Source organism: Rhinolophus ferrumequinum, chromosome 7, assembly GCF_004115265.2.
Source record: "Rhinolophus ferrumequinum isolate MPI-CBG mRhiFer1 chromosome 7, mRhiFer1_v1.p, whole genome shotgun sequence".
Classification (NCBI taxonomy): Eukaryota; Metazoa; Chordata; class Mammalia; order Chiroptera; family Rhinolophidae; genus Rhinolophus; species Rhinolophus ferrumequinum.
In genome coordinates, this window is record NC_046290.1 from 37,814,872 (window position 1) to 37,842,568 (window position 27,697).

The 27,697-nt window shown below is 36.5% G+C and overlaps 1 protein-coding gene across 5 annotated transcripts in view; it reads right to left on the reverse strand.

Annotated features, from left to right (window-relative positions):
• Nucleotides 1-27,697, reverse strand: part of PDE4D (phosphodiesterase 4D) — a 1,245,242-nt gene that overhangs the window by 630,627 nt on the left and 586,918 nt on the right. The window contains exon 1 of one of the 5 annotated variants that reach the window (XM_033111248.1): nucleotides 25,173-26,098. The exons of the other annotated variants lie outside the window; for them this stretch is intronic. Within the exon in view, the coding sequence (XP_032967139.1) occupies nucleotides 25,173-25,438 (266 nt within the window). The 5' untranslated portion in view covers nucleotides 25,439-26,098. Of the gene's footprint in view, nucleotides 1-25,172; nucleotides 26,099-27,697 lie in introns of those variants that run through there. 5 annotated transcript variants of the gene reach the window in all.

Sequence of the window (27,697 nt, forward strand, 5' to 3'; positions counted from 1 at the left end):
ACTATCCTTCTGACATTGCACCGAGCCATACCATTTCCACTGTCCCTATTCCTAATGTTGTAGTCTGCTTCTTGTAAGTATATACATACATATATATGTATATATATATATATATATATAATTATAGTTGAATTATTTTATAAGCATTGTCTTCAGTATACTTTCAATAGTAAGCAGTCCTCATAAACTTTTAAATCTTTGACCCATTTATAACTTGTGTGGAAGCAGTAAATAGTGGCACAGTGGTGTGGAATTTAGATACAAGAGGTTTTCCTTCTTTTTATCATCACTCAATTCTTTGAATGAAAAATTTCACATGAGGCTATGGAATCTATGAGATAGGGATGCCCAGATGAAAACAGAGACAAATACAATAGCGGAATTAAATTGGAATTTCCTTTTATTTCTAGTTTGAGGGGAACATGCAATCAGTAGCTAAGAACCAGGAGATAATTGCTGCTTCAACAGCCCATGGAATAGCACGTCATTTTTTCTGGAAAGGACTTTAGAGAGCAAGTACCCAACACCCACCTTTTATATTCGAGGAAATTGCGCCCATGAGAATTTAAGCATTTGTCTGAGATCACTCAGCTAGCTTGTGATGAGGAACAATAACAGAGGAGGAACAATAACAAATATCTCTAGATTTGCAATAAATTGATCTGTCCTCTCATTTCTAAATAACTACTTCTTGAATTCAAGGTACCTAGTGTAACTCAAAATTGGGTATACAATGCTGCACTCCAAATCCAAGGTCAAAACAGAAGAAAAAGCAAACAAGAGCTATGAAAACAAACAAAAGAAAGTAAGTAGCCATTGAGCAGACATGTTGAATAAATGACAACAAGTTCTCTCCACTTTCCTTCCATACTCATCCTCAAAGGGTCTGGGTCAGACTAAAAACAACACTGGACTGCATCAATTGACTTGTGTTCTAGGTCTCACAATGTCCTAGTGAATCCTTGGACACTTTTCTGTACTACTCTGCACCTTGGTTTTATCTCCTAGTCAAAACTCAAGATGATTTTTACAAGGCACCTTCTACTCTAAGTCTCCAAGCAGCTGACATTATCTCTTATCTTTTTGAACCCTATATCCAGGCAATAGCTTGCCTTAAAGACATTCCTGCATTTACTATTTAGAAGCAGAAAACTTTCAATGGATTTGCCTCTCAATAAGAGTTCTTAATAGTTATAACCATATTATAAACATTTTGGTGTTTCAGAGTAATACAGATCACTGAAAAAGAGCTACCAGCTATGGCTATGAAGTTGTCCTGAGAAATTTCTGTTGGATATTCGTTTTAAATTACACACATTTTCTTTTACAGAACCTGATTTCCTTCTTTCAAGTCATAGGTGAGAAGGAACATTTAAAGATGAAAGTATCGCATAAACGTGACTAATTACATCTCCCAAAAGAACCATCTTTACACATCAAGGTTCTTTCCTTTCAAGCAACCTGAAATTACATTCTTCAAGCAGTTAATAAAACCTCCATAGTTGGTGAAATAAAGAGGAGACTAAGAGAAGAAAAACCTGGTTAGAGAAAATATTTCTAACAGTATGTCATCTAAGTTTAATAGTTCACTTGTAACCTTTTCGGTTTTAATGCTTCAAATGAATTAAAAACATTAATGGGTTTTCATACAACATAGGGATTAGGAGGGTAGTCGGGCTGTCTCAGGAATGCATACTGTGTTGGGAAAGGACTGCTTGAAAGAATGTGTGTTGCACCAGCAGGATCTTCTCTCACCATAATTATTATTGCTGTTAATGATAAAAATTACCACTATTATCTTTTCAGCATGTATTATAATACTATAAAAAATACATATCCTACAAATTACCAGGTTTAGTTATTTAAACAACTTTTTCAAACTCTTCCTGTATGCTATTTATCCCCATTTAGCAAATTAAGGAAACATGCTCAGAAAAATTAGAGGTCTTACTCAATATTACAGCCAATTCATAGTAAAGCCAGGCCTTGAACAACCCCATTCCAGAACTTTTGTTCTTTTATCCTACCTTAAGACGGTATCATTTCATGAAGGCACAAGGGAGCTATCAGGAAACCTAAATTTATCTCAAGAAGCACATTTAGGTAAATGCCCTGAAATAGGCATCTCTTCCCCTTATGTAGAAGCTCTATCATAATTTCACATTTGAAAGAAGAATCATTCTATAATGTAGAGGTCAAAGTCATTCTTTGACACTGGCCTCTCATATCACTGAAAATATTTCTCTTTGCTTGCTTCCCCAAAAAGGAATGTTATTGGGAAACACAGTTAATGTTTATTATGAAAGGAAATAGGGCTCAACAAAGGGATCAATAAAGTATTTTAAGTCTATTTTTCAAATATTCAGCTATAAAAATAGCTGAAGTTTACCATTGAGATTAATGCAAACAACATCTAACAAGATACCACTGCAGTTAGTACAATCATGCGAGTAGGTGTGGCCAATGTGGCACTCAGTGACAAAAGCTACTTAAAATGTTCAAACCTTACAAGTTAGTACGTGATCAGTGATTATTCTATAAATTGAAGTTGGGGCAGCTGGCCAAGAAAACTGGATGGACCTTTTCTTTAGTCTTCACAGCAGAACAAATGACAGAGGATCAAAAATTAAACTTAAAAAATCTTAAAAGGAATGTATAAAAATACGGTGAAAAAAAATTTAATGATTTTACAATGGAGTCACGCTACTTAAACATGACATAAAAGAAGTACATAGAGGAAAGTTTGCTAAATCTTGTTGTATTTAAAAAAATAATGCAGACAAAAAATAAAATAACCTAATTAAAATTTGGGCTTGAAGTTATTGCTTCAATGACTTGAAGTTTTTTCTTCAATGATGCTATATAAATGTCAGACAAGTACATGAAAAGATGCTCAACATCACTAATCATAAGAGAAATGCAACAAAAACTATCATGAGATATATATCATTGCACCCATTAGGATAGCTGCTATAAAAAAAAAAAACAAAAAACCAGAAAATAAGTATTGATGAGGCTGTGGATAAATTGGAACCCTTGTGCATTGTTGGAAGAATTGTAAATGGCGCATTGCTGATGGGAAACTGTATGAGGATTTTCAAAATTAAAAATAGAACTACCATATGATCTAGCAGTCCCTCTTCTGGGTACATATCCAAAAGCAATCAGGGTCATGAAGAGATATCTCTACACCTATGTTCATAGCAACACTATTCACAATAGCCAACATGTGAAAGCAACCCAATGTCCATCAACAATTGAATAAACAAAATGTGATATATACAATCAAATACTATTCAGTCTTAAAAAGCAAAGAAATCCTATTACATGCTACATCACAGATAAACTTTGAAGACATTATGTTAAGTGGAATAAGTCAGTGATAAATACTGTATGATGCCACTTACAGGAGTTATCTAATGTAATCAAATTCATAGAAAGTAGAATGGTGGCTACCAGAGATTGGAAGGAGGAGAAAGAGTAGTTGTTGTTTAATGAGTATAGAGTTTCAGTTTTGCAAGATGAAAAAGTTCTGGAGATGCGTTCCTCAGCAATGCAAATATATTTAGCACTATGAACTGAACACTTAAAAATGATGAAGATAATAAATTTCATGTTATGTGTTTTTTACCATAATATAAAATAACAACTCCTATATATGTCCTTTAAAACTATAAACAAAAGGAAAAAACAGACTGAGAAAAATATTTAAAATAGTTATGACAAATTTAATTCCCTAAATACAATCGAAGTTATTACAAATCAATACCAAAATATTTATTATCCCATTTTTTTAAGTGGGAAACAAAATATATTAATAGGCAGCAGACTAAGAAATGGCAAATAAATAAAAAGATGTTAAACTTACTTATAAAACTAAACATTAAAATAATAATAGATGTTATTTTTTACCCACAATAGTGATGACTAATAAAAGTAAATCACATCCAGTGATGGTGCCAGTGAAATGGGAAGTTAATAGGTCCTCTGGCACACTGTTCATAGGTGTATAAATTAATGAAACAATGTTGGAAGCAAACTTTCCAATATATTTTAATATTTAAAATCAATGTATTTTTTGTGGTACATATATACATCGGAATGTTACTCTGCCATAAGGAAACATGAAATAGTGCCATTTGCGACAACATGGAGGGATCTTGAAATTATCATTCTAAGCAAAATAAGTTAGAAAAAGTTGAGAACCATATGATTTCACTCATATGTGGGATATAAAACCAAAAGCAACAAAGAAACAAGACAAACAAACAAAAACTAATGGACACAGACAACAGTTTAATGGTTAACAGAGGATATGGGGTGTGGGGGTAGAAGAGGGTAAAGGGGATCAAATATATGGTGATGGAAGGAGAACTGACTCTGGGTGGTGAACACACACTGTAGATGATATATTATAAAAATGTACACTTGAAACCCATAATTTTTTTAACCAATGTCACTCCAATAAATTTAATAAAAAATAAAAATAATAAAATTAATATATCTTTGGACCAATGATTTCACTGGTAGAAATACATTTTATAGATATATTTTAGGTTTATAGTGATAATTAAATGAAGTAATCCCTGAATATACCTGTCATTATGCTTAATACATATAAATTACTCAATAAGTGTTATCAACATTTTATTATATTTACTTGAATATGCATAAAATATTTCTGACATGCTACACCAGATAATGTTAGGAGTAATTATTCTGGTGAGAACAAATGGAATACTTGAGAGGGCTGAGGCCTAAGGGGACCTACACACTATTAAGTTTGGTAGGAATTTTTACCATAAACATGTATCACGGTTATGGTTTTAAACTGCTAATTTTAGTCACTGAGGCTAGGACCAAACATTCATAAAAAATTAAAAGAACACCCATCATTCTCCTTTCTGAATTAATGCCTACAATTTTCCTTCCTTCCCCTCTCAAGAGAGCTGTATATACAAAGGATACAAAATGTTTCCCCATTTCTTTCTCATCCCTTTCCTAAGCCTTTGGGAAGAATCATCACAGTATGACTGGACATCCAGTGACCTTTACAGCTGTCTTCTTGGCTTCTTGTCCCTGTTGCCTTAGTTATTCAAGCTGGAGTCCTCAAGAGCTGCTAGAGTAGTCAGAAAATATTGTCCTTAGGCACGTGGCCCACATCTCATGTTATTTGAATGGCTTTCCCAGGGACTTTCACAACAAAGCATACTTTTAGACACTGTAATGGTCTAAATGATAGCACCAAAAAATGATAGGTCCACATCCTAAACTTCAGAACCTATGAATGTTACCTTACTTGGAAAAATAATGTTTGCAGATAAAATTAAGGATCTTGAAATGAGAAGATCACCCTAGATTATCCAGCCCTAAATCCAATGGCAAGCATCCTTATAAGAGGGACACACAGAGGAGAAAGCCTGTGAAAACAGAGGCAAAGATTGGAATGATGTGGCCACAAACTAAAGAAGCCGGCAGCCTATGAAAACTAGATAAGGAACAGAACAGATAAGGAATAGAACAGATAAGGAATAGAACAGATTCTCCCCTAGAGCCTCTGTAGAGAGTGTAGTCCTGCCAACCCCTAGAATTTGGACTTCTGGTCTTGAGAAATATGAGAAAATAAACTTCAGTTGTTTTAAGCCACAGATTTGTGATAATTTGTGATGGCAAAACCAGGGCACCAATTCAGATGCCCTTCTCTAGAGAACGTCTGTATGAAAATAAGTGTTTTAATTTGTTTCGACACTGACCCTCACTTTTACATCATTTCCTCTCATATGTTTTTGTCATAATGTTATGACAGTCAACATGTTACTATGATACCTTAAATATTATTGAAAAGACATCACTTTGGTGGAGAGTGCTTATGGGAAATAATCCTTTCTATTAACACTGCCACAACTGTTAATGTGGTTGATGTGAATACTGTCCCACAAATCTGTCATTGTACAATGTGAGATCCATGCACTTGGGTCAGAAAGGCTTTTCTGTCTTCAAAAACCCCTATTAAAAATGTGAAACTCCCTAAAACTTTCTGGGGTAAAAACTGTAATATTTCAGTGTGTCCTGTATTGCTACTAGATCTGAGGAGTAAGGAAGTCCCGGGAAGTGAAAGGTCCAGAAAATTCCAAACACTACCTCTGCATACTGAACAAACATCCTGAACAACTGACCAAGTCCTTTGAGACAGTGTACTGCCAGAAAAAAAAAAAAAATATATATATATATATATATGTATATATATATACACACACACACACATATATATATATATATATATATATATATATATATATATATGATCAACTGTATCTTGGGCTAAATGTTAGACATATCAGAAAATAAATTTCAAAGCATGTCATGATTGTTTCACCAAACAGCTACCATGGAGGAATTAAAGAAATGAAACAATGTACCTTTTCCTCATTCTTACTGTGATTCCAGCTTTAAAATGTGTATTTAGTGCCACCATGGTTTGTAGCGAAAATGTTCAGGGCATGGCAGTGGAAAGGAGTTTCCCCTGGGAAGGTTGGCAGATTTTCTCCCAAAAGGCCTTAAAGGTTGGCAATACCTTAGAGAAATTACTAGGATTAGACTCTGACACTGAGTTTTGTAGACTCAGAAACTGGAATCTCTCAGCACATGAGAGCATCTTCTTTTCTCAGGAACTAACCCATATCAGACATGCTCATGGAACTGCTGAACGGAATCCAAATGCCATTAATTTCTTTTCAGTGAGCACTACAATCATTGCTCAGATTATGATGCTTCGATCATCTGACCCAGTACTTTCCTTCTCAGTAGACAGTCCTATATGACAATGACACAATAATCACAAGATTGTTTGGTGAGTATGGAACTAGAATAAAAGATATAGACAAACAGATAGATGATTGATTGATTGATAGATAGATAGATAGATAGACAGATAGATTTTTAAAAGGCTACCATAATAGTAAGGCTATTAATATAATTTGAATGTTTAATGACAGAACCAATAGTTCCTCTCTCTCGGACAATGTTTGAAAATGAACTGCCAATTGCTTCTTTTATGATTCTCTTCTATGCCTACTCGAATTCTGAGCAATCCTACCATCTGATTGGCCCATAACCTCATCTATTTAAAGTATTATATCTTGGCTCTGATGCTTTAAGTATATATTTCCTATGTTCATTCACAGGGAAAGATTCTTCTCTTATTTCTCTCCCTCTGTACCATATACAGACAGCATAGAACATTTTAGAGTTAATTGTGACCATAATATGAATTCTGGACCAAATATAGCAGAAGAAAGAACACGGCAGGGCATTTTTAAATATTCCTATACTGCTGCCCACAACTTCTGACCACTTTACAAGGTCAGCCTTCATTACTGCTAGACACGAGAGTAACCCAATGACTACAAGAAGCTGATGACCTTAACTTTCCAGATGGCCCCTGGTATAAAGCTTGACTTTGATGTGTCTAAACAAGCATAAATATAGAACTCATGATGAGGTCTATTAAGATTATAAAATCTGCTGAGAGAAAGCTGTCCAGAGTTGCCCTGCTTAAGAGTTTTAAAAGCAGACAGATCAAAGCACAGGTCACTGAAAATCCTGCTGGTTGTCATGAGAAAGGGGGTAAAATTGCAAGCCCATTCAGTTGCATCCATCACTATCATGACTTTGAATAGACGAGGATGACAAAAATGAAGGGTGAGTAGTATAGGGTCATAATAATAGTACTCACAGGTCATATGACACTAATACTGAGTTTTTCTGTTGTACCGCTGAGAGAGTTTTGTATTTTTTTCTGAATAGCTATGGTAACAGGTTTTATTGCTGAATGCTTGGTTTCCTGTCTATAGACCCACGCATCTGAGTAATATGCCTACCCCAAAGGATAGGCAGTGAGGATGAGTCAGAAAACAAAATGGACATATGCAAAAAGGTTTCATACTTAGAATAAAATCTCTGTATCCACTGAATTGCCAAACTGAATTTTGGGCAGGTAAAAATCAATACTGTCCCATCTTAACGCATCTCATCAGCCCTGACATCTCATATTTTCTTTTCTTTTTTTTATTTATTTTTTTTTTAATTTATTGGGGTGACAATTGTTAGTAAAATTACATAGATTTCAGGTGTACAATTCTGTATCACATCATCTATAAATTACATGATGTGTTCACCACCCAGAGTCAGTTCTCCTTCCATCACCACATATTTGATCCCCCTTACCCTCATCTCCCACCCCCTACCCCCTTACCCTCTGGTAACCACTAAATTACATTCCCCAGGTTAATTTTCAAACCCCGTGGCCATCTTGTAGTTACTGATTGTTTTCTAATCCCCTCACCTTCCTCCTTACCCCCACCCCCCCGCCCATCTAGCAACCCTCAGTTTTTCCTCTTTGTCTCCAAAACTGCTTCTGATTAGTTCATTCACTTATTCTTTTCTTTAGAGTCCGCATATAGGTGAGATCATATGGTACTTATCTTTCTCTGTCTGACTTATTTCACTTAACATAATGTTCTCTGGGTCCATCCATGTTGTTGCAAATGGTAAGATTTCTTTCTTCTTTATGGCTGCGTAATACTCCATTGTATAAATGTACCACAGTTTCTTGATCCAGTCATCTACCGATGGGCATTTCGGTTGTTTCCATGTCTTAGCTATTGCGTATAGTGCTGCAATAAACATAGGGGTGCATAAAGATTTTTGAATTGGAGTTTTGGATTTCTCCGGATAGATACCTAGGAGTGGAATTACTGGATCATAGGGTAGTTCCATTTTCAGATTTTTGAGATACCTCCATACTCATATTTTCTTTAATGAACATAAAGATTATGTAGCTAGGGAAAGAAGAGGTTAGAAATGCCTGCGCATCAAGCATGCTGAGAAGGAAAATCTGAAACAGAGGGGTTCTCTTTTCAGCATCAGCCACTCTTCAGAAGGTAGAGCTATATACAAATAGCGGAGGGGACATCTTGAGGACTGCTGAGTATAATTCTGGGCTCTGTGGAGGGTTCCACTGACAGCGTATTTTTTATAGTGCTTCCCATGAAATACAGCCCTATTCAAACCAATGCAGCCCTAAATTGGTTTTATGCCTCTTTTAAACGGGCCACCCTGTCTATTCCAAATGAGCATTTTCCAGCGAAGAACTGTGTTGATGTAAATCTACGTGGGCAAGAGCGTCATCAGAGTCAGCTGGGAGTGACAAGCATGTTCTGGCCAATTCCGGACAGTGTGTTGAAATATGCTTCCCAGGCTACAAGAGCAAACGTACAAAAGCATGCCCACGTCTTCACAGGGAGTGACGTGCTGATCAGCAAAGCCACGGCTCTGTCAGAACATAAAACACATACCAGGAGCATTTCTTGAAGAAAAGCCAACCAATCAATCACAGCAAGAGCTACATAATCCTTACAGGTTAAAAGGTGCTGGGGCTCGCCCTTTCCCTCAGGGCAAAAAAAAAAAAAAAAAGAAAGAAAGAAAGAAAAAGTTTGCACATGTTGCTTTGTGGGGCACACTCCTAAGACAGAGAAGATCATATATCCTAATAGCAGCCAGCTAGTTCACATAATATAAATCTCTCAGCAGGCAATCCAAACCGACAATTCAAACTCCAAAGAGAAAGCTGTCTGTGTTCTACACATTTCATATTTGTTTTGTTTAAAACAATGAGTATGAAAACATTCTTGCATAAATGTTAAATGTTGCATCATCTTGCTATCCTTTAAAAACAGTTTATGCCGACATGTACATTTCTTATTTAATAAAAGCAGTATCGTTGTAATAACTGCACGTATGAACCCTTGTGGCAAATACAACATCTTTTTTTTCAGAAATATTTTCTTTAGTTCTTTAATATCTAGTTTTAACATCATGCTTAAGAACAGGATTTTGTATCTGATGCAGGAAAAAAATGGTAATTTCATGCTAGAAAATCTGCCCCGGGGCCATACATCTGGAAACTAGAAATTTCCTAATCACCTTTCTGCATTTTTTGTCACAACACTGGAGTATGAATTTATGGTAAGAGGTGAGAAGAACATGGTTTTGTCAGACCGAAATGCTGGAGTGAAGACTGCTGGACAGGCCTGGCCAACCTGTTTGCCACTGCCTCTCCCCTCCATTTCCACAAATGCACTGCAGGTGAATTAGCGTGCCTGGAATGAATTAAAACAAACAGACTGAAGAGAATGGCTACCCTTCCAAAGAGTTGTGTTTTTCTAACTGCACAGCCTCAAATGAAATTCTTGTCTTTGACACACAATCATCACCACAAGAACCGCAAGACTGCCAGGTTGTTACTCATGACCAGACTCTCACTCATCCCCAGATGGCCCTATAAACCCCCTGGTCTGACTTCAGTCCCCAGCCTCTCGCCCAGCCCTCACTCTCTTCATCGTGACTTCTAGCACTCACAGCCTGTCGTCAGTAAAATATCTTGTATTCTCAACCTCTACTTTGTTTCCCAAACCTTCTTGTTCTAACACTACTAACTTCCCATTGAGGCTGTTGATTTCCTTCAACTCTCTGATGTGGTGGTTACTTTTCCTTTCACATTTTTGTATCTCTGTCCCTAAAGAAGCAAGTGTCTTTCTCGCTCCTCTCTATTGTTTCCAAACAGAATTGTGACCATTTTTTTAACCATCTCTCCTTTTACTAGTCTACTCTGCAACACCATTGTGTCTCACCTGGATTATTGCAATCGTGTATTCGCTGGTCTCCTTATTTCCATCTTTTCCTCACATCTGTATTTTCTACAAAGGAGCATGAATGATTCTTCCCAAAATTTAAGACAGACTGTGCCCCTCCCTGAGGCATACACTCTCACTGTTATCATTTCTCCTTTCAATATGTCATAGTTATGATCAAGGAATGCCGCCCACCAAATCCCCAAATCTCTTACGTCAGCTTCAAAACATTCCATGATCTGACCCCTTTCTATGTCTCTGACCTCATTTTCTATAACATCCCCCTCCCTTGGGGCCTTTGAACTTGTTATTTCTTCTGTCTGAAATGCTCTTCCCCTAGATAATCATATAGTCATTCAATCACCTCCTACAGATCTCTACTCAAATGTCATCTTTAGAGAGTCTGCCCCCAAAAAACTTATATAAAACTCTCCATCGTCTTACCCTGAATTATTTTTACTGTATTTATTCTCTGACCCATTGGAATATTCATTTGTATGTTGTCTTTTCTCCCATTAGAATATATGCTCCATGTTACACCCCCAGAAGAATGACAGATACAGAGCAGACACTCAGAATTTATCTTTTGAATGGATGAAAGGATAATAGAATATTTAGGACCTGACTCTTACTCTGGTGAGCCAGTCCTGAAATAGAGAAAATGTCTCCAGGGTAAAATGATTTTCTGTGTACAGAAAAAGCTGCTAGATGTGCTCTAAACATTACATTATCTTGCAATTTAGTGAAAAGCAAGCACAATCTTCGCATAAATAATGTCTCCATTCTATGCATCAGAACTCAAGTGCCACCAGTGGAATTAACACATCTGTTATGAATGGAAATACAATTGCGCATTCTGCTATTTCAGAAGGATTATCTTAGAAGGTGTAGAGGGCATTAGCTAAGCTGTAAGATGGTATAGATTGGTCTAATTGGACTGAATCTCATATCCCAACTATTGAGAGTGTTCAGTGTACATACTTGTGGCTCAGCGAGCTTAGCATGGGGTAATAACTCAAACTGTCACTTTCTTTTATTTGGAGTGAAGCTGTTAAGAAAGATAAAATTGATCCTGTTTCATTTAAGCATATAAATCCCTGGTGGTGTGTGTGTGTGTGTGTGTGTGTGAGAGAGAGAGAGAGAGAGAGAGAGAGAGAGAGAGAGAGAGAGAGAGACTTAGCTGACATTTAAAACCTGATTCTAGCCTACCCTTAGGGCCCATCTTCCCTAGAGACACTCTCAGCTGTACCCAGACTCACCTAACCCCCATGTAGTCCCTGTACTTGTTCATGCTGTTCCTTTAGTGAGAACTCACCTCCCGCGACTCCCACTCCTTCCATACTTCACTCCAGTTCCTTCCCTACTGAAATTGTCTATGCATATGTTCATATCAAATTCCTTTCTAGGCTCCATTTTTCTCTTTGGAAAATGTGATAACTAACTCTAAACCTACTTAAGTTGCAGTGAATATTAAAATAAGGCAATCTAAGAAAATGTTAAGTCCCTCCTTTGTGAACACTCCATCTCATAAGCCATCTCAATCGTGAGAGATTCCAACTATCAGAAATAATTTCTACCTCTTGTATACTCCCACCATTCTTTGTTATTATAGCAACTACTGTTTTATGGTTATTTGAGTAATCACATGCTATGCCCTATCAGATCACAATCCTTGAGAGCACAGACGAGAGCATCCTCTATGGTAATTTGAAGAGTGGACACAGTATGGGAGGTGAATTAAATTCCTAGATTTCAATAGGTTCAGATTACCTTGTGTTCTTCAATATTATTTTTACATTATATTTGATTAGTACTCCATTCCTTCCAAAGTTCTTTTCATTAAAAATATCATTTGAACTTTTAAATAATTCTATGAAGCATGTATGAATTAGTCATAGTTCCATTTTATAGATGAATGGAATTGTGGATTGAGTTTAAATGATACCCTTAGGATCTCTCACTCCCCTTATAAGTGAGGAGCAAAGCTGGACCAGCCAGTACATTTCTGGGCCTCTTTCTATGTCACAAGACTGTGCTAGATGCTAGCATACAATAGTGAATGATGTGGAACTGGTCCCTCCGTTCACAAAGCTTACCCCTCTAGGATCAGTCGTTCTCACCGGAGTCAATTTTGCCCCCACAGGAAACATTTGGCAATGTTTGGAAACATTTTGGATTTTCACAACAGTGGGGGATGTTACCAATATCTAGCGGTAGTGGCCAGGGACGTTCCTAACATCCTACAATACGCAGGAGAGCCCCCACAACAAAGCACTATTCAGGACTAATTGTCAGTGGTGTCGAGTTTGAGAAACCCTGCTCTAGATTTAGCTCCAGAATGAATGACTGTGCAATATTCATAGAAAACAATACCAGATAAGGTTGTGGAAACAGGGTTGCAACTGATGATGAGACTTAAATGCAAAGTTGAGTATAAACTGTATCCTGTAGACTGTATCTTATAAACTTTATCCTATAAACTTTATCCTTTATCTTGTAGGGATTGGCAAACCATGGCCAGTGGACCAAATCCAGCCTCCTATCTTTTTCTGTAAATAAGGTTTTATTGAATGCACTTGTGCCCATTTGTATATCTCGTGGCAGCTTTTGCACTACAGCAGCAGAATTGAGTAGTGGCGAAAGAGACTGTATGGCACAGACAGCCTAAATTTTTTACTACCTGGCCCTTTACAGAAAAATGTTTGCTCACCCTTGCAATACAGGGTGATCAGCCAAAGCAGAACTTTGGGATAATTAATGAGACAGCCTCAGGAGACATTCTCAAGGAGAAGGGACTGACAGTGGCACAAGAACAAGTTAGGATCTTACTGAAAAAAAACCCAAACGTAAAGCTAAATGCTAAAATAGGTATCAATATTGGGGAAGAACAGAAAAACAAGAGATGTTAGAGGAAATAATCTATAGGCCTATGCAGAGGGAGGGCAAAGCAGAAGTCAAAGATGATTCAGGCTGGTTCACTGGGAAAATAGTGCATTCATAAACAGAAATAGAAAAACGAGAAACGGGGAAACAGTGAGCTGAGCTTTGCACATGTTATGTCTAAGGTAAGAGTAGATCTCCCAAGTGGAAATATCCAGGGCAGACATATGGAACATGGAGCAGGATTAAGAGTTGGATTTCATTAAATGGAGCTAACAGTTGGAGCTAAGTGAAAGTCAGGCTGATGCTGCCGGAAGCAGACTAAGATAAGGTCAAAAGGATAATTATAGAACTGGACAGTGTGGGGGGGTGCACTTCGATTTAAGGTGATAGAAATGAAGTCAATGAAAGAGGAAAAGAGAGGTTTTACAAAAATAGGAGTTACGCTAGTGAATGACATAGAATCAAGGAGCAGTGAGCATCAGTGTCAAAAGTTAACATATTGCTGATACTGAGCAAAAAGTTAACATATTGCTGATACATTGCTGATACTGAGCATATCAGTAAGTGACTTTAAATGTAAATACAATGCTGCTTTTAATTTGTTTATCTATGCACTTGATCATTTGCAAAGAAAACCCTCAAGAGGAATGTAAGATAATGCTTTTTCCTGATTTACAGCTGGTGGTACACCGCTGACCTTCATCAAAACGTCCATGTTTACTCCAATGCATGTCAGAGTCTTCTGGAGTCTCTGTTAACAGAGAAGGAAGTGACAAATCAAGACAGTCCTCTAAGACGGAGTTTCTCAAAGGGTGGCTCCAGCATCACTTACAAATGTGGTTTTTACTGTGGGTGCAGGGCTGGCTTCACGGGTGTGACCTCAGGAGTTGCACAGGAAGGACTTCCCTCTCAGAAGGGCTCTATGGTGGTTTGAATGCTCTGCTGTTGCTGTCATTAAATCCTTAGTACTCTCTTAACCAAGTATTCCTCCATTTTACACTGGGCTCTGCAAATTACGTAGTCGGTCCTGTGTGAGTGTTCTAGTCTAGAATTCGTAATACATAAGTTCATAATATTACAGAGGTTTAGAAAAATTGGATTCCTTGCTTACCACAGCTTTCGCTTACTTGTAGAGAGATCCTACAAAATGTCCATGTTTGTGCCCTTTGGAAGCTGCCATTAGTAGGTATAATATATTTCCATGGAACAAGTTCTATACTTCTTTGCATCTGTGCAGCTGCCAAGTAGGAAATTTATAAGTATAGGGCTGTAATAAAACAAGGTACCAACACCTCACTTTCTGCTTAGGAAATGGACTCACGAAACCCAAGTGCAGTGTGTTTACCTTCAACTAAGAGATTCCAACCAAAAAAACCACTACAAGAACCAATGTCCTTCTTCCAACATTATACATATCAGTGGTTCAGGCACCATCGCGTTGGTATATTAAATGGTCTGACGTTGCGTCAAGATGGTTTTAGGCATAGGTGATATGGTTTGCAAATTTTAAAACATTAATAACGAGAAGGTTATTTCCTTTCCAAATCCCTTCCAGTCATTCTTATTACCTTAAGAAAAAAGACTTAATTGGTCTTTCATATCTCTATATTACTTGCTAACTGCCATTTTAAACAAAGAGACAGGAGATAGACCTCAGGCTCAGAGCCTTTAGCAGCTCATAGTATCTAACTAAACTTGAATTTATTTAGCCTTCTTTATTGTGTTTTTTCAATGATCTTCTATGTTGATAAATGACACCGGTTTTCCATTTACGGTAGGATACAAAGCTATAGTTTTAAACATGCAGGCCTTTAAATAAAAATGTGAATCAAAAAAACATTAAACACAAAACAGTTCCAATGACCCACAGAGGTACCTTAAACTAGAAAGGTGACACAGGAATGATTACACTATTAATGACACTGCCATTGTTATTAATAAGACGGCTTTATTAAAGGAAGCCGGGTTCTATTCAGAGGAGAGCCACAGCATTCCGCCTTGTGCGTCATCAGCCTCCAATTCATATATGTTTTAGTTATTACTACCATAAATCATACACTGTTCCATTTGGCACTCACTCAATAGAAAGTCATAAAAAAAATCACACTGCACAGAATAAAGCAAAGTAAAACAAATACTGTAACCCTAAAGAAGGTAAACAAGCAGAAATGATAATCCAAGTAACCTTATTAGCCAGAAAGCTGCTTAACTTCAGAAGGTCAACAATGCACACTCACCATTTATAAACATAAATGTGAAATCAGCTACGTAAAAAATTTACAAAGTACCCTACTAATAATCACATGCAGAGGAAGCCACTTTATTTTTAATAATAGCTAATTTGATCAGAGGGCTATTTCATAAGGGTAATGGAAAAGAAATTAGTGTGTTTGAAATCACCACAATGTAAAAATGGATAAAGATTGAACAATGGACAAAATATTTACATTAAAATAACCTTTTTATGCTAAATCTCTTCAAAAAGATTTTCTATTATTCAATTTTAGCTATTCTGAAGATCTACTTTGAAGAAGTGGTGCTTAGTTTCTGCCAGTTCAAATTTCTTCAAACTGTCATTCTAAAAAAGAAACTATGGAGGGTGCTTTTTTTCCTTCAAATTTCTCAAAATCTTGGCATTTCTTTTATAAGCGTAGTTCCTGGTGTATAATTTAACAACTATGAATTCTGATAGATAAAGATTAGTCATCAGAGTTTTACAAGGAGTTATTGGGTAATTTCCTAAGAATCATAAATATATTTAAATAAGTTTTTTTCATAAATTATTTTCAAAGTACAAATTAAATATTATTAAAATGCACATATTGAACAAATTAGTGACACCAGCATATACTGATTCATTGAGATATACTAAAGTCATATTATACCAGTCTAAGTGTGTGCAAACCCAGAACACACACACACACACACACACACACACACACACACAGAGTCATAGTGACAAAGTCCATACAAATGGTTAATCATTGAGTTTGAAATTTCTTTCCACTATGGCAATCAAACACATTACCAGGGCTTCTAGGCTGAAAGGGTATAGATCTCCCCAGGCGTTCAGCATAAAAGGCACAGCAATGGAAGTTATGTGTCTCAATCAAACAATAAATATTTACTAAATGTATATTATACAGATGGCACTTAGTCCCTCACAGTGAATGCAAAGATTGATACATGTGGAGATTATCATTTTTTAGGAAGTTATCGTCCAGCTACACAGTCAAAACACAAGTATGAAACAAAAACATCATAAGATAGAAAGTGCCAAATAAATGGCAACACATTGTGTTCTAAGAGTTCAAGGGCAGATCTCATCAAATGAAGTCAGGCAATTTGGCCCTGTACACGTTTGCTCATGAAAACCAAAAGTCAAGCCACTAATCCCACTATTTTTACTTTTTTTCCTCTCATTAAACCTTACATTTTAATTGTAATGTATTGACCCAAAGACAACAATCTCAGCAATGCCATTTCAAAGAAAAAAGACAGATAACATTTATTTCTGGTCCCAGAGATATTTCAATTCTAAAAGCAGATAACTTGCTAAGTCAAAGAGACTATTCCATAATGAAGGGATTGGCATTGAAGGCCGGCAGATGAATAGAAGGGGATTGTTTTGAGGTAAGATGGGCTTTGGTCCTATCTGGGCACCCAGTCATTAACAGACAGCCTGTGAGTCAGGCCAACTCTGGTTACCAAGCAGTTTGCTGCTCTGTTGCTTAGTGACTTTAGCCTGCCGACCATCATTTCCAGCTGGCTCTTCTGGAATCAGACCTTAATAGATTTCTGACTTGATCTTTCTCTTTAGAGCTCAAGCCTTTCATGCCTTTTTCTCTGAATTGTTGAAAATAAAACCTGATTAGTTTTAATTTTATGTCAGTCTTACTTAAAAAGGACTCTGAATCAGACATCTATTTCTCCTATCCATACACATATTTTTATCAGACAAAGAGGATATCTACATTCATACAAGCCACATGTGTCAACAAATAAATGGAGATTCCACACCCAGGAAGAGGTCTGCCCCTACACTTTTGATAACTAACCATCATTTTGTAAAATCATTGAACATTCATTGTTGTAGCTTCGATAAACATGCAGGATTGGGTAACAAATGTGAATGTGACTCTTAGCCCAAAAGGAAGTAATGCTGAAAGAACACAGGTTGAAGAGTTGGTCACACCTGGGTTCAAGTTTTAACTCATCTAATTTCATGGCTGCAGAGCTGAATGATCTTGGCCTAATTAATATAAGACCCGGTATTATATTATATTATGTTATATTATATTATATTATATTATATTATATTATATTATATTATATATTAAATACCGGTCTTATAGTAAAATAAGACCGGTCTTATATCAATTTTTGCTCTAAAGACGCATTAAAGCTGATTGTCCAGCTAGGTCTTATTTTTGGGGAAACTCAGTTTAACAATTTTTCTGGGCCTCAGCATCTGCATATATAAAATACAGCTAATAATACTTAAATTCAACCTTCTTTGTTTTGAATTGTTGGTATACATAAAGAATTTGACACATAGCAGGAGCTAAATCGTTAATAGCTATGTTATAATAAATGTAAGGTCATAATGCTAGTTATGTTGTTATGAACCTAAAATTTTGATTCCAAAATGAAGTAATTTCTTCTCATATCAATTCAAGATCTCATTTTGAGAATAAGTGCTTCATCTGATATAGCCAGAGAGCGTGTATATACTTAAAATTGAACATTAAATGTTTTGTAATATTGTTTACACAGAAGAGACTGATATTTTAAATGATATATAATTGAAGATACAGTAAAATAAAATTTTAAATTAGAATTTTTATTTACAGATTTCCACAATTCCTACTTAAAATCTTAGCTTGCAGATGGCATCCTAGAGTGAATACCACCAATACTTTCATTCTGAATGCCCTGCAGCCTATGTATGACTCACAGAATTATTCAAGAATTCTGTCCCCATGTGATATCCACCTCACTCACAACAGCAAGTTGGAACTTGTTTTTAATTACTTATCTTAAATGTACTGTAGTTTTTTATCACTTTGTAAATTTAATTAGTCCGATTTTTACTTGTAAATATCAAATGCCTTTATATCCATGTGACTTATGAATAGAGTCCACAATTCAAAAAGGTTGAGTAACTAAGGTCAAATATCAAGTGGCCAGCGGAGTTGGAAATATATGGCTTCAAACTATATTAAATTCATCACAGTTTTAAAACATTATTTTTTCAAAAGGAAAACCATTAAAAAACAATGACATAATTTTGCTACACTGGTGAAGCAAAGCTTCTTCCTGAAATTGCTACTTGAAGAACAATTTTCATAGCTTCCTGCCTAGAAAAATAGTCCTGAAGCTCTTTTAGTTACCTAACCTCATAGGAGCTTGTTATTTATGAAAAATTTATACAAAGAACAACTTTTAAAATTAAAGCCATGATTTTAAAATTATTTTAATTAACTCTGCCATTCAATTTTTAATTTTCTCTTCATTCAACATTTCTAGCAAGTTTACCAGCAAGACTTTTTTTTGCTTAGAAATATTTTCACCACTTGTAGCAAAGACTTCAGTTGGCTATCTTTTCTCTTTTTTTAAGGTAAATGTCAAAGATCACAGGAAGTATATATAATAAACTACCAGGTCATTTCAATGTCCTCACTTTTCCTCTGTAACTATTTGTTACATTTTAATCTTTGTAATTTCTTAAATATTACAAGTCAATTGACAAGTTCTTTGAGAGGAATGACTTCCTGGGGTCTTTTGAGTTTTGTAAAGGCTAATAAAAACTTTCAAAACCTACAGACACCCTTAATTGCTGTGCCACCAAGATTCCTGCTGAAGACACTTGGCCAATTACATCAGGGACACAGCCAATGACTTGGCCAACTGGCTCCACCCAACATGATGGCTTAACTTCCTGTGGCTCACCAAATGTTTTTCCCCTGGAGACTTCCTCCCTATCTCTTGGTATCACACTATACCCACAGCCAGCCCACCTCTGGGTTCCCATCTCCCAGAAGAACACCAGCGATGCACTTCACTAGGTATCCTTATCTAAGGGACAGAGAAAAGATAATCTTAAAATAGGACAAATGTAAAAACAAGGGAGAAAAAGTTCTCAAATAGAATAACTAAACAATGTCTTTGAAAACGTACTCAGTTCTGTGAATGTATGTTTGACCTACAAATTCTCTCAATGGCAGAATTTTTCCTTTATAGGTGATAAAGGTTAACTTGAAGAAATGTTTAGTGTATTTCTCATTTAAACAACTATAAAAGCAAGTACAGTGGCTGAAGAAATCATGACACAAGAAAGCAAATGTTTACTTCTAAACATTAGCAATTTTACAGCTAATGCCAGTGACTGGTAAAGAGAAATTTATAACAAACAAAAAATATGGCCAGTAATATTATCTAGCTCCCTAAGTCTTTTGACATTTCCTAAAAGTGTTCTTGAAAGAGACCCTTCAAATGTCCTCCTAAAGAAATTATTTTGTTGTTTAAGGATGCTATGAAGTGCTTCTTCAACTTTGGATATACTGTAATTAAAGAGGCACATGCATACACAGGAATTATAAAGATTAAGATATTTGGCTATCATTTGAATACCATTTACCCAAAGAAACCCTATCGCTGAATTTCACCTAGAACACTTTTTTTCATTCGTTGTATAGAACATAGTGGGAATACAGGAGAAAACTGAAAAATATAGTAAGATTTTCCTGACTGTTAGACTTGCCTGAAATAAACTTACATTGGAAATTAAGTTTTCTTCACCAGAAATTCCACTGACATAGGAGTTTCTGCTGACATCAAAAGGAATCCCCTACTTTATTTATGCATCCATCAATATTTTCATGCATCAGTATTATTCCAGATGAATAGTATAGTTGTTTCTAATTTATAGTTTTTATAAATAATGGAGAATTGGTTTAAAATCATGATATATTCACACAGTAAAATACTAAAGGTAATTAAAATTATTTTTAAGAATTTTTAATTTGGAAAAATACTCAAAGTACAATATTAAGTAAAAAAAAAGTAAAAGCAAGATACAAAAAGTACTGTTTAAATTGTGTTTGTGTGTGTGTAGTCCTAAAAACAGAAACAAAAAATTGAAAACATGTTAAAAATCATTGTTAACATATCATTGATTTCTTTATTGTGAAATTATGAGTGATTTTTATTCATTTTTTTATTTCCATAAATAAAACAGGCTTTTACCATTAAAAAAAGGAATCCCCTACTCACATGAAAGCAGAGTCCTGTCTATAATCACTAGTCTACAAGGTACTAGATAGTAAGTAAAAACGGTAAAACAAAGTGGCTAAAAGCATGAACACCAAAGGGTTCCAATCTAACACACAGCATCAGACAAAATATGTGTTCAATAAACATCAGCTAGTGATATAATTATTACCAATAATCACTGAGTGAATAGCAGAAGGAAGATGCTTTGAAAGACTTTGAAGAAGCAGATTATTTCTAGTTGGGGGAACAGGAGGAAGCTCTCAGGAACACAGGGATGTGAATGATCCCTGTGTGGAATGGGAGGGGCAGAGAAGTGGCACCAAGTCCTATGGTTCTGCCTCGGCAATATTTCTGCTTTTTGCCTTCGCCTTTCCCATAGTCATGAAACTGACATATACCCACCATTGCTTTGAACTCTTGGTCTCTTCACATTTATTCTCTTTAGTTCAATCCATCCACAAACAACTTGACAGAGTAATTATCTAACAATTTAAACATGATCCTAAATATTCAGACAGACCAAGGCTGGAATAATGGATATATAGTGCATAATAAGGAAAATATTATCTTATAATTCACTAAGTTTCTATCCCTGTGCAACACACTGTAATTTACACACAATTGTGCTTAATAAAACCATAATACCAAATAGATAATATTACTATTCCCAGGAAATTCAGTAACAGTTAAATTGAAGCACATGTTAAGTAACTTGTTCAAAACCATACAGCTAATAAATAGGAAATCAGAATTTTAGTAGTCTGGCGTCTGCTTAAGTACAAATCACACAGCACCTGGAGTATCGTGTCGATTCAGCACCCTACTCTTTGAATCGGTTGTGAAAATCCAAATGAAGTCTGGATAAAAGAAAAAGGAGGTTCAGTCTGGTAAATATAGCATATAAAGGTGAAATAACTTAGGGTGTTTAGTTAAGAAAAGAGAAGAATTTTTAAAAAGTATGCTAACAGTGAAAATATTGATTAATAAGTGTACCAAGAATAATAGAATGTGTCCTGGCTCTCTGGTGGGTTACTCCAAGCCTCTTGCCTTAAGGGCTGCATTATGGAAGAGGGATTCAAGCTTTGGGGTTTTCAAAGCAGATCCTGGAACCACAGATGACAGTTACAGGGAAGGAGACTTCAACCGCATATAAGCAAGAACTTCCCAAGCAGTAGACTTGTCAAAAAATAGGGTTGCTCTGCATGATCCTCCTCCAGGAGGTGTGCAGAGATGCTAAATGACTGGTTATGATAGATGTTATTCCATGAATTTAACTATGGTACAGGGGGTGAACCAGGTAGACTTCAACACACTGTGGCTGAGATGGGCTAGCTGTTCATCAGATCTGTTTTGCCTTATCCCTGGGAACAAAGTTAGATAGGTTTCCCAGCCTCCTTTGCAGTTAAATGTGGCCATAGAACTGAGTTCTTCCCAGGAAATACTAGTATAAGTGATGTGTGTACTTCTAGGCCTGCCTCATAAAAACACACATGCCATCTTCCATGCTCTTTTCGCCTGATTCAGCTGAGCCTGGCAACCTTGGAAATCACAGGTTACAAATAGTGGGACTACAAACTGGTAGGATCCCATGCACCTGAAGCACCCCAGGACAAGTTACTTGTCCAAGAGAAGCAGGAGCAATAAATACCTATTTACAGTGTCAATCCACGGGGACTTAGAGAGTATGTTGTATAGCAACATGATTACCTTAACGAAACATGTCTTCCAAGGTGATTTAGTTTTTCAACCAGAGTGTAAATTATTTGAAACCAAAAAATAGCTCTTGTTCAACTTTGTGATCAGTAGCTACAAATGAAACACTTTGGACTCAGTAGGTATTAAATATATGCATATCAAATGGAAGGGAAATCAGGTGCAGGAAGCAACATTTTGAGGCAGAAACACACCAGGCAAGTGTTTAAATAGCTGGTCACCTAATTTGAAGAAGCAGAGGATTTGAGTATGGTGGTAGTAGCACAAGTTTAGATAGTAAAAACTATATATATATAATCACACACACACCAGGGGTGCCAAAAAAATGTATACACATGACTTGTACTCATCTTTTGTTACTGGTATATTTTATTACAATTTCAATACAGAGTTTTCCTTTCTTAAAATGTGTATACATTTTTATGTGTACGTGTGTGAACATATGTATGTGTATGAAGACACACACACACACACACCAGAACAATTTACTTTTTTTAAATCATGCATAGTGCTTAATCCAAGTTATGAAAGCATAGATGGTGTGATATTTGTCAGAAGATCAAAAGATACCTGTGGATATTATGAAAGTCTTGAGGCTCATTGAACCAATGTGGAAAAAGTGAGGTACTCTTTCTAACTCCCTTGCTGGATGCTTTTAGTCCACGAGGACTGTTGTTTCCTCCTGAGTTCCTGAGACTTGATATCATGATTTTTATTTTTCATTCCCATTGCTCTTTTGATGCCTCCGTGATCTGGCTGAGACCTGACATACCAAAATGAAATATCGGCAGAAACTGTACTCTTGGAGTCTCTCCAAAGAGCACCAGAAAAGGAAGTGCCAGAAATTTCAGAAGAAAGCCTGTTTTCATGAAGATTTCCTGCCTTCCTTACATCTCAACATGTCCAGATAGTTCAGATAACCTTCCGATGAACTCTAGGTTGCTTCACTCAGATTGAAATCAAGACACTGAGTTGAGGCTTACCCATTCAACAATGGGTGCAATTTAGGAATTCTATTTAAAAAAAAAAAAAAAAAAAAAAAAGCAAAAAAAAAAAAAAAAAAAAAAAAAGCACGTCAATGGAAGGGGACCCTGGATACCACATTTTCCTGTTCTGGCTCCTGATGCCTGTTTTCATCCCTCGCCCTCGGAGCACAGCATCTCAGTGTTTATTCCTTTCATTCACTGCTTATCTCTGATTAAAAATTTTCAACAATATCTTTCTCAGAGAGAAGTGATCATTTTCCCCATAATTTCTTTAAGACTGAAAAATTCAACGTTTGTTTTACCCCTTTATGAGCAGCACCTCTAACTAAACTTAGCAATGCCATCTAGTCAAAACCTTGGGGAAAGCAAGAACAGATTCCCAATCAGAGATCTAGCGATTTAAAAATAAAATTCCGAGGATAGACGTTTCTTTGGGCAGGACATGCCTTTTATGTGCTTTGTCATCTGGTTTCATCTATGACATTAATGCATTCCTGTGTATGGCTACGTTGCTAGTTCACATTTTGATTCTCCCTACTTGCTCTTCTTTTCTAGAAGTCTTGTTTATGTTTTTCTGTTTTGTTTTGTTTTCCATTCCTGGCATACTCTTTGATTTTCTATAGAAAAACTGTACAAAAAATCATTCAGACAGTTTCGCAACTAACACATTCATTATTTCTTTTTGCTATATCATAATTAATATTCATTTTATCACAGTGTGGAGGTAGTGTATAGAAGCTACTACTACCTAAAATTCATCAAGTGTACATCACAGACTGTCCTCCCGCCCATCATAGCCTGGAATTGCCTCTTCTGGGGCAGAAAGACCATAATAAGCTCACACAATGGTTTATTTTAATATTTGTTTTTACAAGAGCATGAAAATATCAAGAATCGTCTAGAAAAATTCACGGAAGCACATACACAAAACAAGTTCACCCATTATAAAGAAGATAGAAATATTCATCAAGAAAATTAAAATACTGACATAATATTCAAAGAATCCAAATTCAAAGAACACAACCATATTACCAAGTGCAGCCTACAACTTTCTGCACAGAATTCCTAAACCCTTTCTTCTTTCCTTTTGAAAGGCATATTTGAGATTATAAATTAAAATCAATAATGAGAAGTGTTATAGGGACAGAGCATTACAGACACACACAAACACAGACACACACACACACACACTATACATCTCTGTTCAACAGGGGATCATGCAGAAAAGAGAGAAAATGATGATTTTCCTCCTCTCCTTTCTGGTCCTTTCTTCCCTGGGATGTTGCCGAACCTGGCAGGAATATTAGTTTAAGAAATCACCACATCAGTATGGGAGTAAAACTGCATTCTTATTTGACATCTGGAATCCAATTTTCTTGTAGGAACTTGCAACAGGAATTGAACTTCAAGAACCACCCACCTCAACCGTTCCTATTACCAATCTCAAGGTTTACTGCTCTGACTAGGACATCTGTGGGATTTATTGTTAAGGTAGATTACTTCTGATAAATCACAGGTGAGGAAAGATAATGGTACTCCCTCTCCAGCCCTAAAGTGAAAGGCGGGAGGAGCAAGAATCACCAGGGGAATGGCCACCATTTCCACTGATCTGTGCAAACCTTACCACGTATGTGCCACCGTGAAGCGCCGCTGTTTGGGGATGTTGCTACTGAGAAGCATCCTGCGCAGGAGCCGGGGGGAATTTCTTGGAGAAATCACGGGAGAAAGCTTGGGAGAAACCGATTTCCTCGCTGTCTTGGACTTCTCGTGCTGCAACAGGTTTTCCCGCAAGGACTTCACAAGATCCTCGTTCAGCCAGGGGTTTGGACAATGCGGATTATCCACTTCAGGTACAGCTAAGGTGTCCGGGCTTGTTGTCTGCTGAGCCATTTTCCCGGTCAACTTTGTACAGTTGGCAACAATCCAGGGCAACGTGGTTCCCTGGCCTCCTTCCAGTGATTGCTTCGCACAGAGTCCGGGGAAATGTCCGGGGGAGCAGGTCGGCTCCGGCGGCTGTTAGTTCATTCGGTCGCCTGCCTCAGTCTCTCGGTGGAGATGGGGCCGGGTCTAGAGGAGGCGAGCGCACTCCTCAGCGGAAGCCTATTAAACGTCACCCTGCTCTGCGGATCCCCTGCCAAAGATCACCGAGGAGCTCGCGCCGCAAGGGAACATGGAGGGAAGCCGCTGGCACGGCTTTGTCAGCGCCACAAAGCAGCCTGTTAAACTATTGGAAGTAATGCGCCGCAGCTGCTGTAGTGACTTCTGCTTATGTACATAGAAAGTCCTGGTGGGAGGGCTTAACCATCAGATGCCTGCTGGTCGGTTGTTTGGCTAGTCTCTCCCTTTGCTTATTCCTGAAGCCAAAGGAAAGAAAAACTTTGAACTTGACCTTCCTCTCCCTTCAGTGCACGTTCATAAAAGAAAATTGCTACTCCTTTGGTTTTTATAAGGGGAGAATAAACAAGCACTAGACAAGGAGAAATAGTTCCCTTTTTTGCTAAACTCAAGCTGATGCACCTTTAAGACAAATCCCAAGAGAATAAAATGGACTCCCTTACCCATCTTTCTACCTAGTTAGAAACCACACAAAAGGTTTTTAAATATTAAACATGGAACCCATCACAGGCTGCTGTTGTATTGTACAAACTTGCTAATTATGGCCCTTTCAAAGCATGTAACAATACTATTTACACCTACAAATGTTATTTGTTATCTCTTTGCATTTAAATTAATGACCCTCCAGAGGGACAGACTATTTTCATAAGAGTAGTTAAAAATGATTTTAAAATTCCAATTATCACTTATGGTATATCCAATTTTATGTATTCAACTATAAAAAAATAAAGTCAATCTAGCTTTTCATAGTTATTTTCTTAGTTGTCTTTTAATCTAAGATTTTCATTTGTGATCAACATAGCTTCAAGAAACTTATTCAGAGGAGGTTTAAAATAAAAGAGAAGAAATTATTTCTTGCCTATTTAGCTTACTACTAGAAAAAAATAAAAGAAAAAGTCACAACTATTCAAGTAAGGGATGAAGCCTGTCAAATCTGATTATATTACAAATTATATTATACCTGAAAAGTGCAAACATTAGTAGAACTGGATTGGAAGGGAACCCACACCTTCGAATAGAGATGCCAAAGCAGCCTAGTGATGCTACAGACAGGTTGGCATTGAAATCAAATCTTATTTCTCAGGACCTACAAATATTTTGCATTTTTAAAAAACACAATAACTGAAAAGAGAGTTACAAAATGCACCCAGGTGAAATGGAGAATTAATAGTCTGATTCAAATATTTTGCGGGGGTGGGGGTTCTATGATTTAGGTCAGTCCTAAAAGATTCTCCTAGGTCCCTCCCTGGTTGTGCCACTGTAAGTTTCAATTCCTTGCCTTTAAAATGTTATAGAAAAGGGTAGTCCCAGGTGCTGTTCACAGAAGCACAGAGTCACCACTTAATGTATCTAATAACAGTTTAATTAGACATATGTGCCATGATTGAATCAGAAAATTTGCTATGCAAATAGTCTAATTTTTAAAAATCAGGGTTTGATTATTCTCATTCTAAAGAATTTTTCTTAAATTTCTACTTAAAGCCAGACATTTAAACCTCTACCAGTACAAAAGATTTCATCACTGTGTAACATTAAGTGAAAGGCCCGTTAGGGAGAATAAATATGTTTTTTTTTAAGGAATAAATATATTCATTAAAACGAGTAGCCAATTTCTTTAAAGTGGGCTGAGAGACTGACAACTACATTAGAAGATGTTCACAACAAGAGTGTAATGCTTGCCCTCAAAGAGCTCGTAACTTAATAACTTAATGGAAAGGGCTCAGGAAAAGACACCAGAACACCTAAAAAGTGATATTATCAGGAGCAGAAAAACACAATGAAAATGGTGAGTGTAAGTGCGGAGGGAATGCTGAGGTGGAATACAGCTTGAAGAGGGGAAGGATCAAAAATTAATGGAAAGGAAGGTAAGAAAGAAATGCACTCCAGAATGAGGAGCTAGAAATGTACAAATAAAGAAGTAAACAAGTTAAAAAAAAATAAAGCCCAGCAATCAGTGGATGAAAAAACTTGTTCAAGTTTGTGAAATATAAATTCAGATAACAGTATAAAGTGAGGAAAACAAACAAGACAAAA